Below are 19,303 nucleotides of genomic sequence, written 5' to 3' on the forward strand. Positions count from 1 at the left end.
AAGCAAGTTGAGGTATTCCTATATTTATAAATAGGACGTAGAAATAGGAGAAATACTTTTCATCTCATTAGAGAGTACCTGGCACATTTAGAGTGGTATAGAAGCTGAAGTGCACTAAAGTAGTGTGTCGTACCTGGGTTCAAGACCTGACACTTCCACATATTAGCTGTGTGTCTCCTTGGGATCATTAGGAGTCCTGGTGGCGCAGAGGTTAAGCGCTTGGCTGTTAACCAAAAGGTTGGCAGTTTGAGCCCACCAGCAACTCTGCAAGAGAAAGACGTAGCAGTCTACTCCCATAAAGATTTACAGCCTTGGAAACCCTATGGGACAGTTCTACTCTGTTCTATAGAGTCACTGAGTCAGAATCGACTCGAAGGCAATGGCTTTAGTCACCTTAGAGCATTGTTGCAAAGATTCAATGAACTAATTCTTTGGAAAACATTGCAGTAGCCTGCCCAGTCTGTATAATGTGTTTAAAAAAAAAAAAATACTGTTTTTAATATTAACTCCAGGTATTTTAGCCCTGGTTCTTTTTTCTAAGTAACTTTGAGAATCAAGGCAAGTAATGAACTTCTGTGGGCCTTGGTTTCGTAACCATTATTATAGCCTCATAATACAGATTTTTCCCAAGTCAAATGACAATCACTGTTGCTTCTCAGGGAGTGAGCACAAATCACAGCTGAGACGTACACTCTCCTCATTATTCCCCCAGAAACCAATTAGCATCATCACCATAAACTTCAACCAACCATAACAGGGCAGTCACAATCGCTCTTTAATTTCTAATCATTATAGAACAGACCATATTTCCATCAAAGATAATTTCTATTGCATGGTAAGTGCCTAAATTCATGATTCCTGCAAAATGCCTTTGCACTTATCCTTTAGGTGACTATCCTGGCCCACCCTCCCCTTTCATAAAGACTTAAGTTGACATTAAATCTTTTATATGTTTGTTAATAATAACAATACAAAATTTATTTTTATTATAAATAATACTACCATTTATTGAATACTCACTATTTACCAGGGATAATATTAAAAGCCATTAAATCCTTACCACCCAAAAAGGTAAATACTACGTTGTCTGCATTTAGAAAAAAGAATCCTGAGGCTGTGAGAAGTTGAATTCTTCATGCTTCCCACCCCCACACTCTAAAACTGATGATAAGCTTATCTTGTCACTTTGTCAACCTCACTATCTGGTCCTCTCTTATATCTGTTTTCCAGCATTGAGTTCTTTTTGGTATTTTTAGCAGTTAAATTCCCTTCAATCTATGGTAGCCACTAACCCGTAGCCACCATGGTACACTAAATCCAAATTGTTCACAGATAAAGTTATAAGCAAAGCTATTAGATATTAAGAAATGGTGATTTCTTTCCCCCAGATTAATTCTTTTTTATCTAGACAGATTTTTTTTTTATATTTTGTAGCTTTCTATAATACACAGGGATCAAATACTCAAGGCAAACAAGATGTATGATAATTAAAATACCAAATTATTCATCAAATACTACACACTAACTGTCATCTAGCACACAAACTTTAAACTCTAGTGCCGTCTTTGGCCAACATGTGAGTACTTAAATGATGCATAAAACCCACTGCCATCAAGTCAATTCCAACTCATGGTAGCCCCATGTATTACCCAGTAGAACTGCTCCATAGGGTTTTCTTAGCTGTAATTTTTATGGAAGCAGAGCACCAAGACTTTCTTCAATGGCATTGCTAGGTGGGTTTGAACCAACCTTTAAGTTAGTAGTTGAGCCCAAAACGTTTGTGCCACCCAGGGACCTAGATGAAGCCTGTTGTTGTTATTGTGTGCTGTCGAGTTGATTCTGACTCATAGCAACCCCATGTGACAGAGTAGAACTGCTCCATAAGGTTTCCTAGGCTATAATTTTTATGGAAGCAGATCACCAGGTCTTTCTCCCATGGAGCTACTGAGTGGGTTCGAACCACCAACCTTTCCGTTAGCAGCCAAGTGCTTAACCATTGCACCACCATGGCTCCTTCAAATGAAGCATAACTTCCCTCAGATTTGTTTAGTACTAAACACTAATCACACAGGAATTTCTCTTGTAATTATGCATTAAACGTTAATTTCTCTAAGCAGTAATGAGAAAGGTTTTATTCTTAACTGATTATTTCCTTGTGATTTGGGCAGGGAAGGGGTGAGAGCAGAGAAGGCCTCTGAGAATGTAAAATTTCAGCAAAGACCTAAGGTATAAGTAGGGGTTACATGATTGAACATTTGAGAGAAGAGAATTTCAGGCAAAGAGAATGGCATTTATGACATGAGGACCTGAAATGAGCTTGCAGTGTGCAAATCATAAAAATTAATGTTGAGAAGAAGTCCATTGGTGAGGGATGGTTAGCAAAGAGAATCGCAGAGATGAGGCTGCAGAGAGGGCAGGAACCAGATCATATAGGGCCGGGAGGGCCCTGAGCTTTTATTCTAAGTGCCGTAAGAAGCCAGGGATAGGTGTTTAGCAAGGAAGGGACCTCAATACACTTGCATTTAAAAGAAATTAATTCTGAGTGCTGAAGAAGGACAAGAGGGAGACTACAATAAGTGCTCAATAAATGCAGGGCTCAAAAATGGTGGCTTTTTCCATAGCATTTAGACCCTGCTTTCTCTCTATCACCATGGCATTTTTATTGCTTAAATGACTCCCAGGTCTGTGTCTCCAACTTAGTCCTTTCTCACTTCCTGGCCTATAAATGTGGTTTAAAAGGGCCACCCCTGAATTCTTCATCTTCCTCTCCTTTAGGGCACAGGGTATAGTCTCACAATGACTCAGGTCAAAGCCTGGGTCTGTCATTTGTTGAGTGTGTTTCCTTAAGAATTGGTATCTGGTTTCTCTTAGTTTACCCCTTGGTAAATGGGAGAATTCTTACCACCTATGGTTGTTATGAGGGTTCAATGAGATAAAGTGTGGGACACGGTACTTACCATATAGTAGGAACTGAAATATGATCATTACTAATCCTAATAAATGGAGCCCTGGTGGCATAGCGGTTAAGAGCTCAGCTGCTAACCAGAAGGTCAGCAGTTTGAATCCCTCAGCCGCTCCTTGGAAACCCCATGGAGCAGTCCTGCTCTGTCGTATAGGTTGCTATGAGTCAAAATCGGCTCAGCGGCAATGGGTTTTGCTGTTTCTTTTTAATCCTACTAATGTAAACTGTCTTTTATCATTCCTGCTTTCTTTTTTCTTTCCAAAAATGTTAGTTTTCTGATGTTAAAATTAGCCTAGCCAGGAGTACCAGCAGTTTCTCAGGATTTGAGGGTGGAAACCTTGGAGTCTTCCTGAACCTTCTGTTTCCTTTTTCTCCTATGACTGATCTGTTACCAAGAACTAACAGTCCTTCCAAATGCCCTTGATTCATTCCTTCCCTCCACCAACAGCTAGATCCATATTCTTAGTACATTTTACCTGAATTAATACAAGTATTTTGAATTAGTTTCCCTGTCTCCAGTTTCTTCCGCCCACAATCTATCCTGAAACATACTTCTAGAAGACCTTAAAACTTTGCTTTCAACAGGTCATAATCTAATTGAGAAGCTGCAGTAGCTGTATCAAATCCAAACTCTTTCCCCCACATGCTGGCCTCCCATGGCCTCACCCTACCCCAGACCTCTCTAGTATTATTTCCCACATCACCCCAGATACAGCTTCTTTTCCAGTCATGTCAACCCTCTTGTTGTCTCTCTCTCTCCCCTGACTCATATGGTGTCTGTTCCTGCCTTGCTGTCTCAGCCAGGCTCTTCCCTCCCACCTAGAAGGGACTCCACCCTACCCTCTGCTATCTGTTTTGAAAGGCCCATGAGGACTTTCCTGATTCTTCCAAACCTCACTAATTTTGTCTTCCTTCAAACTTCTATCCTACCATATGTATTTAGTGTTTTACATTGTATTTTTTTCATTTTTGGCAAATATATCTCAATTTCCCTGAGGATAGATAATTTGCATTTTGCATCCCCCCTGTTGCTTAGCGCAATCCTTGACTGAGAGGAAATGCATGATAAATTCTCTTTGAATGCTTTGTTTCATTGACAGGTGATTACTAGCTAATTTCCCCAATACAAAGACTCCCCAAACATCCTTGATTAAATATCTACATGTATATGTCTCAGCATTTACTTACAAAAGTTAATATCCCCGTCTCTCGAATAAGAGACTTGCCTCTATCTTTAAGAAAAAGGCTCTAGAAGGAAAGTGAATAATTCCTTGATCACTGTAGGATAATAATTGCTCACTGTGCACTTGTATTTTATAGAACTCACCTGAGCTGGATGAAGAAGGATACAGCATCAGACCCGAAGAACCTGGCTATATCCTTTCTGTATTTTTTTCACTTTAATTTTTATTCTCTCTCAGCAAACAATAAGATAAATTCAGGTTTTGCAAAGGTGTTGAAATAACCCATGCCTCCCAAGCCCTGTTATTCCTAATATTAGAGATGAATAAACAGCACCGAGAACAGCCTGATCGTTGACAAGCAGGCATTTTGCCTTGATCTATTCATAGAAAAGAGAGAAAGGAGAAAGAGAAAAATGTGCTGAAAAACAGTTGTGCAAATTGTGGGCTGGGTTGTCAGCTAAGACCTGATATGACTGTATCATTCATTGTGACTGGAAAATAGCTCTCCACTTGTCCTCTCCCCATAATTCATCTCTGGGAAGGGCATGTCACTCTGAAACACTTAGAACTCATTACATATCATCCATAAAGCGGCATTCCTCTCTTGGTAGACCAGTAAACTCACTTGAGCCTGTCTCTGTGCATACTGACATGATATAACAAATGGCCGATTGTAATAAAAACGTAGGACATTATCACCATCACTCCCTGAAATTCTCATCCTTAAATCAATCATGTCTTGAGGAATAGTGAACAAATCCTAACCCTTTCCTCCTTTATTTTTTTTTGTTTTTGTTAGTTTTAGTGTTCTGCCGTCTAAGCATACTTTTGCTGTCTTTATGTGCAATTATTCTTGTCTTATACTTCTTGTTGCCTAGCGACAGAAGAAAGAGTTATATATCTTTAACTGTGTTCTACCTACCAAAGGAAAGCACTTTTATTCTTCGAGTGAATCTGAAGAGGAAGAAGAATCCCACAAGAAATTTAATATCAAGATTAAGCCATTGCAATCTAAAGACATTCTTAAGAATGCTGCAACTGTAGATGAGCTGAAGGCATCAATAGGCAACATTGCACTCTCCCCATCACCAGTGGTGAGTGGTTTCTTATGTCAGGCTTTGGTGAGGTGGGACAGAGAGCCGTGTTCCGCCCGTGCTCACTAAGTAGGCCAGAAATTTCTTAAACTGAAGGCTGCATGTGGTCACCATTGTATGAACTCTATAAACCTTAAACAACTCATTTTACCTTTAGAAAATTATAGTCATTTTATACTGCAGTTCCTGTGCGTTTCAAAATGGTAAAAGCACAAGGGACTACATTTCCTTTGGACTTATTTTCCTGAAAGTATTTTAAAAAGAAGAAAAAAATAACAAAAAGATAATCCAGACTCTGAAGCAGATTTAGCAATGAAAAACTATATGAAGGTCACACATTTACTAGCAGTGATTTTTTTAAAAACACATCCTGTTTTCCTTTTTTGTGATATATCACAGAAAAATATGTGGGCAGAAAACCAAGGTAATCACTTCCCTTTAAAAAAAAAAAAAACCAAGGTAATCACTTCCCTTTTTAAAAAAAAAAAAAAGCTTTTTGTTGCTATGATCTGAAGGAAACAATCTTCTCTAAAGCTATAGTTTAAATAAATTAGAACTCATAATCTTCATTACATTTTATTATCATATTGTCTTAAATGTCCTCACCCTTAACGCACCTCAGATGCAGGTGTTCTTTATTTATATTATTCACATTTGTATTTTTCTGCAATTTGTATTTCTTTTCCCCAATTCCCATCTACTAAATTTCTTTAATTGCTACATTCTGAGTTCCAGCATTTACAGTATTTTCTGTGTGGTGTTTGATAAATGCCACCATTGTTTTCTAAAAGTAGCTCGGTAGAGCAAATGAAAGCTCTCAAACTAGCAGCTACTATGTTTTTGGCATGTTCTTAAAGGGTGTACGATCTCCCTACAGTATTCCCCCTGAACCAGGTCACTAGACAAAGTTGTTAATAAATGCTGAACAGTTTTAGAGATGCTTCTGGAAATATCTCAGCTAACCTATCTGAAGGAGTTGTAATTATCCATCCTTTGAGAATAGACTGATGCCTGCCTAGAATGAATATGGCGATGCCTTCTTTAGAGCTTAGTGCTTATAATGACCTTTACGTGTATTATTGGCAACAATTAAAATGATTGCTAGTAATAAACAACTATAGAAAATGATATTTCAGAAAAAGGGTACATGAAATATATTAGTTTTCTTTCCCTTTTGCAATGGAAGGTATAGATTTTAAGCTCCCATAATGGTCTGTGATACCAACAATTTCTAGTAATGGGTATGTTTTATTTTTTAAAATGTTTTATTGTGTTTTCGGTGAAGGTTTACATAGCAGTTTAGGCTCCCATTCAGTAATTTCTACACAAATTGTTCGTATTTCCATTCTGGTTGTTCTGATAGGGATATTTTAAATGCACACACTTCCGTTTTTAAGTTGACATCTTTCAAATAATTTTTCTCTTACTAAATAATTTTTATAGTAATTGAAAATATTGACTTAAATGCCTGAAAACAGTTTATATCCGTTTCTCTGTGGCACGTAATAAGCTTAGTGGGCATTCAGAAGCTACCTGGAGTAAGTGAAAGAAGGAGAAGTTCACCAGATTAAACTGAAAATTTACATGAAAGCAAACTTACTAGAACAATCTCAGAGACATAGTAGATATTTTTTAAAAGTTAATTGAACTCAGAAAAGGCAGATGCTCTCTATTAAAAAGAGCTTGTATGCCCAAATAGTCACATAGCCAATCGTCCAACCAGATATATTGCTGAGGGTAAAGTAAGAGGGGTGGTAGCCTACTTTGAACATTGCCAATCACCTATTTTTAGGGTAATATGTTAGCATGATGTGGTTAAGACTCTGAAGAGAAGATGTTAGGGGAAGCAGTGTGAAAACTAGATGGAAATACTAGAGAAAATAATCATAGGATTAGGCCTTTTCTGCATATCAGCAATGCTACAAACCAAGGAACTTTCCCTCCCTTCTCTCTACCCTACATTCCAACTCCTCCCTCTAATGTGAGAACTTGGCTCTACCATGACTAAGATTCCCAAGTATTTGTGACTTTTAATATTTAGATAGGAAAGTGAGCTATTGTTATGCTTTAAGAAAAGGTGGACACCTCTCTGGATGTACATAAGTATAAAGAGAGCTTGTAACTGAGAACATATTCTTGGCTTTGGAATCCTTGCCCCCTTCTAGAGTAACCCATGTGTACATGTATTTCATAAATTACACGTGTAGTACTTTATCTCCAGAACTAGTTAAGCAGAAATAATCTTTTGAAATCCAGTTGCTGTCATGATAAAAATGGCAAATAATTTATACATTTATAGATGTTTCCAGCCAAATGATCAGACGTTTATATATCTACACTTTCTTCAGAAGCTAAAAGAGAAATAAAGCCTCTACCAATTAATGATAGAGCATAATATTTCATATAGGCTATGGTTCTTGTGCTACAAAAGCATCAAAAGTTGCATTAATAGAAATAGAGGAAATTCCAAGTGATAAACTATTCGTAACAACAGCTTACATTGGATTTCTGATTCCTATTTTGGTTGCAGTCTTTAAGATAAGATTGTACCTCATTCGTTCTTTTCATCCATTTGTGAATTTCATCTATTTTATTATTATTTTATTTGGATAGTTTTCCTATACACACTGTGTGGTCAAATTAGTCAATAAATGAGTGAAATGAAATGAATTAATAAAATACATGCATTCATATATATCTACATATATGTAGATATGCACACACACAATATAAACCTATCTAAAAATCCTTTCTGAAACAAAACTTCAGCAACATAAAAATAAGGGTTTATTTCTGGAAAAAATTCTACCACATAGTTAGAAAAATAAACACAATTTCAGTTCAGATGTAACCTTGGCCATTGATTTTTTAATATAAAACTAAAGCATAGCATCTTTATGTGGGCCAGGACAAGGCAGAGCACCAAAAAAAAAAAAAAAAAGAAAAAGAGCTGATGCAGATGTTAACTCAAGTAAAGGAAGTTAATTCCTATTCCTATTCCCTTGTAGTCCGCTGATAAGTTACCACGCTTATAAAACAAAGAATGAGCATCACCCATGTTTTAGTTGCTAATTTGGCATCCGTACAAGTTAGAGATTGATTGAGCTGCTTTAACAGAGATCGAAGCAATAATGATAGAAACAAATTAAGTGGTTTGTTTTTCTCCCACATAAAAGTCAAAGTTGGAAGGCATTCCTGAGGGGTAATAGAGTTCTGCTGCAGACTCCAGAACTTTCTGTATAGTTGCTCCACCTTTCCTAGGGTGCTGCTGCCTTACCTCCATCACTTCCATATTACAACTTTGGAGATGGAGGGAAGAGAAAATGAAAGACAAGTGTTTTCTTTTTAAAGATTTGCCTCCGAACTTGCCCATGTCACTATCACTGTGATGCAATTGGCCATAATTTAGTTACACAGCAACGTTAGCTGCAAAGGAGTCTGTGAAATGTAGTCTTTGGCTGGATAGTCATGTAACCAGCTAAAATTCAGGGTTCTGTTACCAAAAGACAAAGGAGCAAATGGATATTGGACATTGGAATTTCTGCCACAGCATTGTAAATAATCTCAGTTTACTTTTGGGAGTTCATTAAAAAATGGGATTTTTTGTTTACCATTTGCCTTCAAAACTATTTCCACAACCTGTTGAATACAGGACATTTCCTTTGTGAAACTTCTAATCACTAATTTTTAAACACCAGTGATGCTATGCTACATGTTAGCCAAGAGCAGAATGAAGAGAAACAAATTTTAATAAAATATCAGCTTGTTTGTTGACGTAGACTCCTCCAACAATAACAGCGCTCCCCCTGTCTTACAAAGTTCACTACTTCTCCAGGGCAGGCTGTTTCATTGTTGAAAGTAAAGTCTTCCTTTTATTAAACCCAAATGCTGTTACTGTGTAAGTCTTGTCCTTGGTGGTAGTTCTGCACTTTAGAGGATGAACAAAGGACAAGGCCCTTCCCTCTGCCAGTGGGTTCTCCAGGAAGCAGACTGATTCCAACTCAAGGTTTAGTGTGCAGGGTTTTTATCAAGGAGTAAACTTGGGAGCAACACCTGTGGGATGAAGTGGGCCAAGGGAGAAGTTGAACTGTTTTGTACCCCCAATAATAACCTAAGCTGATGCCATGGGGAACTCTGGAGCAAGAATGGCCCATCAGAGTTGTCCTGAGTTAGGCCAGGATGGATGGCCTTTATACTGCTGTGTCAGTCAGTAATTGGATGTGAGCCACACTGGGAAAGGATGTGGCTTTGGGTGAGGTGGCTTGCAGCAGCTGAAGCAGACCCTGAGATGTTGATGGTTGAAGCTGCCAATAGCATTCCCAGAGGGATCTGCATGGCACATTTTGACATCTACCACAAATCCCCTGTGCCTGACTTAGGGTTGTATATATCACTGACATTCAATAAGTGCTTGTGAGTCCGTGAGTGAGTAAATGAGTGAGTGACCAAACATATGTGAACAGGACCGAGCGAAGCACAGAACGCTACAACAGAGCTGTCTAGTTTTACATCCCTCCACTGATAACACACATCAGCCTGCCTTATTCACCATATGATGATATACCTGTGTCCTTATCCCAGCCCCATGCTTCCATTTTGTTCAAACCAGTGATAGAAACTTCATCAAATCCAACACTGAATTTAGAGTCAAGGAATGTTTATAGCCTTGTTCCAGTCTACTAGATCAGTAACCCTATCAGAGAGAGTGATATGTTTAGTTTGGCACCTAGGGTTACCACCTTCTTTTCCAAATGCTTTCTGAACATCTGTTTAAATAATTTGTTCTAGAAAATTGTGTTAATAGGTGCCAGCTGTGTAGTAACAGAAAGGGTATAGCACACAGATTCAGACAGGCCTAGACTCCAGGTCCAGGCCTGCCACTTTCTACCTGTGTAATCTTAGACAAGCTCCGTAACTATTCTGAGCCTCTGTGTCCTCATCTGTAAAGTGAGAATAATAATTGGTCGTTATGGGGTCTTTTTGTGCAGATTATTGTTGGTCTCTGGTAGGGTCAAATCCTACTTGACTTTTGTCCCCCATGCTTAACACAATGCATAGCACATATTAGGCACTCCAGTACCTAATGGATAAATGCATGAATGAAGCTTACAAAGACTCCTAACAACAGTGCCTGGTACATAATGTCTGCTAATGTCTGTTTCTTCATTACTAGGATAGATAGATAGGTAGATAGATAGATTTTAACCTACTTTTCTCTTCCTTTTTGAGAATCATAGCTCTGCTTTCCCATTTTCAGTTTCCTGCCCTGTTCTTCATATTTCAGAAAAGATCCCTAAGAGCATACTGTGTTTTCATATCCTGGATTATAATTTAGTTGCATGTGGAAGCTTGGATTCAGTTAAATGGGCTTGGAACTCTCTTGCCTATCTTGGACTTTAATTCTAAACCAGATCTGGTCTATCTTGTATAGGGACTGCTTTAAAGACAGTTTTTCTCCATACTAGAAAGTTTCAAATGATTTTTCTTTAAATCCAAATGGAGACTGTGTACTTATCCCCAGAAGGACCTTGATGTAGTGGAAAAGGTGCTGGAGGCTGGCAGACCTGAACTCAACCTCTTGCTAGCAGTGCTTAGGCAAATTATTTAAATCTACCTGGTTGAGTCTCAGTTTCTTCATATCTAAAATGGGAATAACAAACACCTATTTTGCAGGGTGGCTGTTGGGATGTCCATCTCTTTCTGATAGTACAATTTATAGACCATTCCTCCTAAGGGAGAACACAGAAACAGAGATAGGAGAGGACCAGTTTTCCTGTTTACTCCACTTATACAACCCTCCCTACTTTCCGGGTAGAAGCAAGCCTTCATTACATCATTCAAGGAATGACTTTGCTCTTAAAGAGTAAAACTATTTCTGAAAGGGACAAATTAAAGCAATGTGTGCATGACTGGATGATAAATAGGCATTTTCAAAAAACAGCAAAATCAGAGTTTAAACATACAATGAAATACAGTTCCCTTTTAAGGTAATTTGGTGGAGAAGGAAAGATACTTACTCCAATGATGCCACAATTACTTAAACAACTGGGCTCTACCTCTTCTTAGCCAAGTGGCCTTTGGCAAGTTACAAAACCTGTGGCTTGGTTTCTTCATCAGTAAATGTGGATAATTCCCGTACCTACTCCACAGGGCTATTATGAAGGTTGAATAAGTTAATACACGTAAAATACTCATAGTAGATACCACATTCAGAGATTGTTAACATCATTGTTTTTGTTAGACTGTTTGCAGAGCCTAAGGCACATTTTTTTTAGAATATCATTAATAGTGATAAATCAGGAAACCCAAATAGCCAAAAGTCATTTATATCCAAGACCACCAGTAATTACCCTAAGCAATCAACCTGGGAAAATGTGTTAGTGAAAGAACTTTTCTTGTGAGGCCTATAAACTGAAACTGGTTTTGAAGGTAATTCCAGAAACATTCCTGAATTGCTTTGAGTAATGGTGGCAAACCCTGAATAAGTACATGCTTCTTCAATAGATAAAACTGAAAGATAATAAGCATTTGCCTGCATGTGTAGCAACCATACTAGTACACAGTATTGTAAGTTCTCCATCTTGTTTCATGGAGTATTGAGTTGACTCCCTCCCCCACTTCAAATCATTTCAACAAATATTTGTGGAGCACTTTCTACGTAGCAGGCACTGTGCCGGTATCAGAAATATTGAACAGACTTGGCCTGCCTAATCTTCTTACTAACACTCTGACTACAGATTTATTGGAAAATAACATATGTAACTATTGTTGTTGGCAGCGCCTGGAAGTTGAAGTTCCCCTTGGGGTCCAAACCTCAGCCTGTCTTCAAGTCCCCTGATTGAAGATGTGGTTTTCTGCAGTGGCTTCCCCTCTGGCTTCTAATTCAGGGTCTCCTGGATCCTCACCCTTTGAACGGTCTCAGATATGGACATCCCCTCCATTTCTTTCAGAGCCTAGAGGGAGCATTGTCTCTGATCCATCAGTAGTCATGTGCTTTGCTCCCCAGGTACTTTGAAACCTGTGTCTCTTGTAGCTTTAATGAAAGTGAGAAGACAAATGCTTTGACTTATTTCTTGGTGCAATATCATCTTTTCTTCTTCTCATGTGCTGCTATTGATTCCTTTACTTTTATTCCTTGGTGAGCCAAGAATCACCGCTGGCATACCTTGACAAGCTGTCCTAAACTATAGGCATTGTCATCCAGTACTTTCAAGAATTTTTGTTCTGTGATAAGTCAGAACTAAGCTTGTATTCTGGCTCTGCCACTCATTAGCCATACAGCCCTGGACAGGTAGCTTAACTCTTGATGCTTCAGTTTAATCACATGTAAAATGAGGTTAATAATACTACCCACCGTATAAGGTCCTTGTGAAGATTAAGGAAGTGTTTAAAGTGCTTAGTGCTTTGTAAGTAAGTTGATGTAAGTAAGGCTCAGTGGAAGCACTAAGTAAATGACAAAAAAAAAAAAAAATTGCTGTCGAGTCGATTCCAACTCATAGTGACCCTATAGGACAGAGTAGAACTGCCCCATAGAGTTTCCAGGAGCACCTGGTAGATTCGAACTGCTGACCTTTTGGTTGGCAGCTGTAGAACTTAACCACTACGCCACCAGGGTTTCCAAAGTAAATGATAGCTATTGTTAATTTAATTATAACAATGATAGAATATGTCATGATGACTACTCTTAGTTGTCCCTTAAACTCATAGACCACTTTGAGAACTTGCTAATGGTGATGGTCATGATGATGGTGATGGTAGTGATGATGGTGGTGATGGCGGCAGTAATGGTGGTGGTGGTGGTGCCAGCTGCGAAAACTCACTGAAGGCTGTGTTTCAGGTGCTTCACATATATTAACTCATTTATCCTCACAACTTCTCTGTGAGATAGGTACTATTATTATCCCCATTTCACAGATGAGAAAATTGAGACATTGAGGGATTAATTAACTCAACCCAAGGTGTCACAGCTAGTCAGTGAAGTTACTGGGATTTAAACCCAGGAAGCCCAGTTTCTAATTCAGAACTCATTATCCCTATATTATACTACCTCTGATGAAAGCCAGTCTCCCTTTCCGGATTGGGAAAAAAAGTTCATCAGTTCACTTAAAACATTTTCCATACAATTTCTGAGCACTCACAAATCCTTTGAAGGCTATTTATGGGTACTCAAAGGCTATGTGATCCCAATTCAGGAGCCCGCCTCTAAGGTTTTCTTCCCAGTCAGTCAATCCACAGACACCTCCTTCCCAGGGTCCTTCGTATGCCATTGTATGTGACATGACAGCAACATTTTGCCAGGTCAGGTTAATTACTGCTGTTTCATATGTGATTTTTAGTTTACTAACATTCTCTCATTTCATATTAAGACTTCATGCACATAGCTACTTTTTTTTAAATGTTAAGGAATGACACCTCATTTTTATGTGATTCAGAATTTCAGTTCCCCTAATCAATCAATCAGCAAGTATTTATTATGTCTGTGGTACATTATGGAGCCCTGGTGCCACAGTGGTTAAGAGCTTGGCTGCTAACCAAAAGGTCGGTAGTTTGAATCCACCAGCTGCTCCTTGGAAACCCTATGGGGCAGTTCTACTCTGTCCTATAGGGTCTCTATGAGTCAGAATCGTCTAGATGGCAATGGGTTTTTTTTTGTTTGGTTGGTTAGTTTATGGTACATTATAATAATGCTTTGCATTTTTTAATCGCCCAGTCATAACCAGAAGGATGAAATTAGTAGCAACATTATTAAGCAGGCAGGGAGGTGATAATCACCTCATTTTACAGAAGAAACCAACTCAAAAAGATCAAGAGGCTGCTGAGGCTAGGGCTCAGACTCCAGCATTCAGCTTTCTTTCTGCCTAGGTAAAAACACAAAATATTTTCTCATCTGCAAAGTAAAGGTCTGAGTATGATTCAGTTATCTTTAAGATCCTTCTCAGCTTTACACTCTGCTCTATCTTCTGACCTAATATTCTCCAGGGGAAGCTTGCCATTTTAGGGGACAGATTAGAGGTGAAGCAAGGGGACCAGGAGAAAGAACATTTCCTTGAAGCACATTGATTAAGTAGGAAAAACACAGGCTTTTGAGTCATTGCCTTGTTATTTGTATGTTCTTGGGTGGGTTCCCTAACTGAGTCTCAGATCTCAAATCTATAAAACAAGAACAAGAATATCTACCTTCTTAGGACTGTTGTAAAGATGATGTGAGAGATTGTTGTAAAATGCTTAGTTCGGTGTCTGTCACCCAGGAGGGACTCAGTAAACACCAGTTCCCTTCCTAGCTCTTCTTTCCTTTTCCTTAAGTTAGATGCCTCGTGGAAAGCAAACAGAAAATAAAATAGCGCAGGAGGACCTCAGCAAATCAAGGAGAAGAGGGCTGATAGAAATGATCAGAGAGTAGAAGTCGACTTACCCTGGCATGTGTGCTAATGCCTCCTCCTCTTCCCTTGTAAAATTCAGTGATTCAGGAATGAAATAATTTGATACTGAGTTACGAAGGAGCAATTAGTTTAATCTTGCTACTTGAGACTTGCAACCCACAAAGGAGCTATTTAATCAAAAAAAACGTGAGGTTTTGAACTGGAGATGTTCTGGTGTTGTTTGCTTATTCCAGGGGGCCCCCTCACCCACCCCACCCCCAAATTAGCCTGCCAGAGAGCAAAATCTGCAAAATTGCCGCTGCTCGGTAACACCACCCCCTCTCTGTCCTCACTTTGGCAGAAGGCTCAGCACCCCACTGAGTTCAGTAAAAATAAAGAGTCATCAGTGGGGGAGGAGAGCTGCAGTCTCCTACATGCTGATATTCTCTACCCATGCAAAGGCTGCACTGTGCAAAGAGAGGCTAAGGACTGCATGAACGCTGGCGCGAAGAATGCAGCCCAGACCTCAGTGCAGGGAGTAGGTGGGAAGAGGCTCAGCTTGGGCTCTACCCATCTGGAAAATCTTTACAGGGCAAACATGATTTGAGCTGGGCCTAGATCAGGGTATCAAACAGGGGGCATATAAACTGCCAGTTCCCCCTTCCAAACCCTCAGCAGACATTGCAACTAGACCCAGACATAGCCTGAGAACCCCTCTGGACAAAGATGCAAGCAGAGTTGGCACGTGAGATGAAACTTATTATCCAGGCCTGATTAAGAAGATAGATGGAGAATACAGGAGGGACTTCTTTTTCAAACTGTATTTTTCCCTTCCCTACATTTTAATAAACTGTAAACATCCTCAGAAGAACTAGTTTTGTGTCTGATCTGTGTTTTTTCTTTTCTTCTTTGCTGAAGTTCTTCCTAGGGAATTCACTGTTGCTTCCATATCCTGACCTTTAAAACAAAAATACCATTTTCCAAACATTCCATGCCCACCCTACTCTAGTAAGAAGAAATTCCAAAATTGCTCTGTGGTCTGATCTCCTTGAGAATGGGCAAAATGTGAATTCAATCTGTAGCGCCTTGACATCATTTCTCAAAGTAATGTTGATTGTACCTTTTGAGTACATGGTATTTTTCTTCCTTTGAGAGGTATAAGAGTGATAATTTCCTTACATGATTTCAAATTTTTACATTGTGTTATATTGTCTCAAGAAACAGCACTTGATTTGTGGTTCCCAAACATGATCACATGGTCAAAGAACACAAGCACTCAATTTCTGTTACCAACTTAAAATCTAATTGAATGAGACAATATACTCACAATACTGACACATGTAAATATCTTAAGAAGTCTTCACCAGAGGTAGAAAATTCTTGAATTACGTGCTTTTGATTATAATGCTAACTTGTAATAAAAGAAAAAGACTAATTTTTTGTATCTTCGAGGACTTCTACCTTAGTTATAGGAGCCCTGGTGACGCAGCGGTTGAGAGTTCGGCTGCTAACCAAAAGGTCGGCAGTTCGAATCCACCAGCCACTCCTTGGAAACCCTGTGAGGCAGTTCTGCTCTGTCCTGTAGGGTTGCTATGAGTTGGAGTTGACTTGACGGCAACAGGTTTGGTTTTGGTTTTTTGGCCTTAGTTGTAAATGTTAGCACTACTGGCGTAGAGTTTAGAATTGCTTTAGAAGTATTTTTATTAACTAATGGCTATAATTCACATAGAATGGACTCTGTAAAGAAGCAATCAACTTGGGAAAAATAAGTTTTTAGCATTAGCATAATTTGTGAACAATTCACTATTACACTTACCATACACCCAAAAGTTGTAAGTTCTAACTCTACAGTAATTACCTAAAGGAGCATTTCCTTTAGAGTCTATAACATTGCATGACACATAGTAGGCACTCAGAAAATACTTGATAGGTGGATGGATGGATGGATGGATGGATGGATGGATGGATGGATGGATGGATGGATGGATGGATGGATGCATGGATGGATGGATGGATGCATGGATGGATGGATGGATGGATGAGTGAATGGTTTTCACTATGGGGCTTAGCTATGATATAATACAATTTATATTCTTTCATTGTTTTCTGAGGGAGGCAAACATGGTTCTCAATTTCTTATGATCTTTCCCTTCAACTCAAGTTTCTTTCTCCACTAGTAGATGGATGAGCAACAGGAGCAATAACTCCCTTATTGTTATCTTGTAGTTTATAGAATCTTTTAAAAATGTATTACTGTGCTCCTTTCTGTGAGCACTGGTTCATTGTCATAATTCTCCTCTAACCCTGCATCTCCCAGTCAATTTTTTCATCTAAGGCCTCAGGTTTCAGTCACTTAGTTGTCCTTGGACCCAGAGGATAAAGAGGTTTTAATTATCTTTCTTCTGCTTCTTATATTTATTTTTGTACTATTATTCATGCCTTTATGGAAACTCTTGAAGACTTTTTTTAGTGAAAGAAAAAAATCTACACCAATGAATGTACTTTTTAATTGTTTTAGGGAAAAAAATCTTTAGAATGTGAATCATCCACATAACGATTATGTCAGAAGATGATTCTTCAGAGGCTTTAGGGAAATCTCATTTCTAAACAGAATGAAGGTCAGATTTCTTTCTGTCTCATATCTATTGAAAGAGCAACCACTAACTGCCCATCGATCTCAAAAACTATTATTTTGAGTCAGCTACCGTCGCAGCAGAGGTGCATGGCTGTGCACACCAGTCTGAACTGCTTGTCATGATGTGGACACATGGAGAGGGAAGGCAAGATGGACTGGCCTCATTCTATTTTGCCCAATTGAGACTCCCTGTCCACTTCCTAATGTACTTGAAGTCCATCTTTTTTTTTTTTTTTAATATGGTTCATGGGGAATCAAACTGAGCTTCCAAAGAGTAAGGAAAAGGACAGCTATGTCACATCCAGACACTCTCTGGCATTGTTTCATCTATGCGTATTCTCAACTAATAAAAGTTACCAAATGCCCACACCTAAGAACCTCTGGTATGTAACAGCAGAACTGCCTTGGAACAGAGTGAAAGCTGAAGTCGTAACTGTGGTCTTCAAGGTCCTCATAGTTGGCCTCCCCACCACCACCCAGCTCATACCTCCTACTCTGCCTTCTCATTCCACTGCTCCCTGGCTCCCTGGCTGTGCCGTCTTCCCCCAGATAGCTGCATGGTGAGCTCCCTCACCAACTTCAGGTCTTTGCTGAAGTCACCTTCTCAATGAGACCTCCCAGGACCACCTCATTTAAAATCACAAAACCCTCTATCCCAGCATTCCCAAGCCCCTTTATTTGCTTTATTTTTTTAATTGCATTTATGAACTTCTAAAATACTATATACTTTATTTTTTACATTTGTTATTTATTATCTGTCCCCTTCCCTCCAAAAGTAAAGTCACTGGAGCCTTTTTGTCTGTTCTTTTTATTGTTTTGTTCACTAATGTATCCCAGTGCCTAGAATAGTGTCTGACATTTATGAGGTACTCAATAAATATCTGTTAATGGTTTAATACATGAATAAATAATCCTTTTGCTCCTTGTGAATACCTGACCAGACATAAATAACTGATAGGAAGTACTTATGGTATATAAAATAAACCCCATTAGTTAAAACATAAAGATTCAGAATATAGCAATTCTATTTTTCCAGTTAAGCAGTTATAGACTCTTAAAAGGCCTATAAATTAGACCTGGTTTTCTGTTTCTTAATTCCACTATATTAAGCTTGATTGCAGAAATTTCCACGGGAGCTCTGTTCCTTGCTAAGAGCAGGAAATCTCCATGAAAGTGTAATTGAAACTCTAGTGTTTATTTTCTCCATTTACCTCTGTTTGCTTCAGTTCTGGATCTTAAACAGAGTTCAGTATCAAACGTGGCTGATTTCTAGCCTTTAATGAAGAAAAGTAGGCCTCAACAAGACATAACTTGGATGAATACTTGCATTACAAAGTGATTTGGGGTAATGATAGCAGAGAACCATTCTCCACCTGCAGTGGGCATGGGTTTGTGGGATTCTTGGGAAGATGTTGTTGGTAAAGATGAACTGCCTTTCAAATGAGGCTTGTAAGTCAGAGAACTGTGTTTTTTCAGGCCATGGAACAGAAAAAAATCCCCTTACTTAGGAACCAGACGCTGATTATATTTTAGGAATATGTTTTGCCCAATCCAAAAATTCAATTACTCTATTTATATTTCCAAGTGAGCCTAGAGGTGTAGATCTATTTTCCAATTACCTCACTTCTCTTTTTCATGATTAAAAATCAACTCTAATGCAATGAGTTAATTTTAGATCAAGAAATAGCTTTGTTACCTAAAGAGAATTGTCTTATTTGTACAGTTTGTTTTTTTTTATTTTTATTTTTATTTTATTTTATTTTTTTTAAGTTGTATTTCAGGTGAAGTCTTACAGAACAAATACTTTCTTGTGAAACAGTAGTACACATGTTGTTTTATGATGTCGGTTAACAACCCCACAACATATCAACCCTCTAACTTCTCAACCGATTTTTTTTTGGTGAAAATACACATAGCCAAAGATACACCATTTCAAAAATTTCTACATTCACAGTTCAGTGACATTGACTACGCTCTTCCAATTGTGCTATTATTCTCACTTAAGATGAAGGCTTACAGAACAAAATAGTTTCTCATTTAACAGTTACTACAAATGTTGCCCTATAACA

General features: G+C 38.6%; 1 protein-coding gene across 5 annotated transcripts in view; it reads left to right on the forward strand.

Annotated features, from left to right (window-relative positions):
• Nucleotides 1-19,303, forward strand: part of SGIP1 (SH3GL interacting endocytic adaptor 1) — a 266,382-nt gene that overhangs the window by 134,475 nt on the left and 112,604 nt on the right. For all 5 annotated transcript variants that reach the window (XM_012555361.1, XM_004369029.3, XM_012555357.2 and 2 more), the window contains 2 exons: nucleotides 4,283-4,337; nucleotides 5,065-5,240. In XM_012555361.1, coding sequence (XP_012410815.1) covers nucleotides 4,283-4,337; nucleotides 5,065-5,240 — 231 coding nt within the window. The remainder of the gene's footprint in view (nucleotides 1-4,282; nucleotides 4,338-5,064; nucleotides 5,241-19,303) is intronic.

The sequence above is a fragment of the Trichechus manatus genome, unplaced genomic scaffold (assembly GCF_000243295.1).
Source record: "Trichechus manatus latirostris isolate Lorelei unplaced genomic scaffold, TriManLat1.0 scaffold00003, whole genome shotgun sequence".
Classification (NCBI taxonomy): Eukaryota; Metazoa; Chordata; class Mammalia; order Sirenia; family Trichechidae; genus Trichechus; species Trichechus manatus.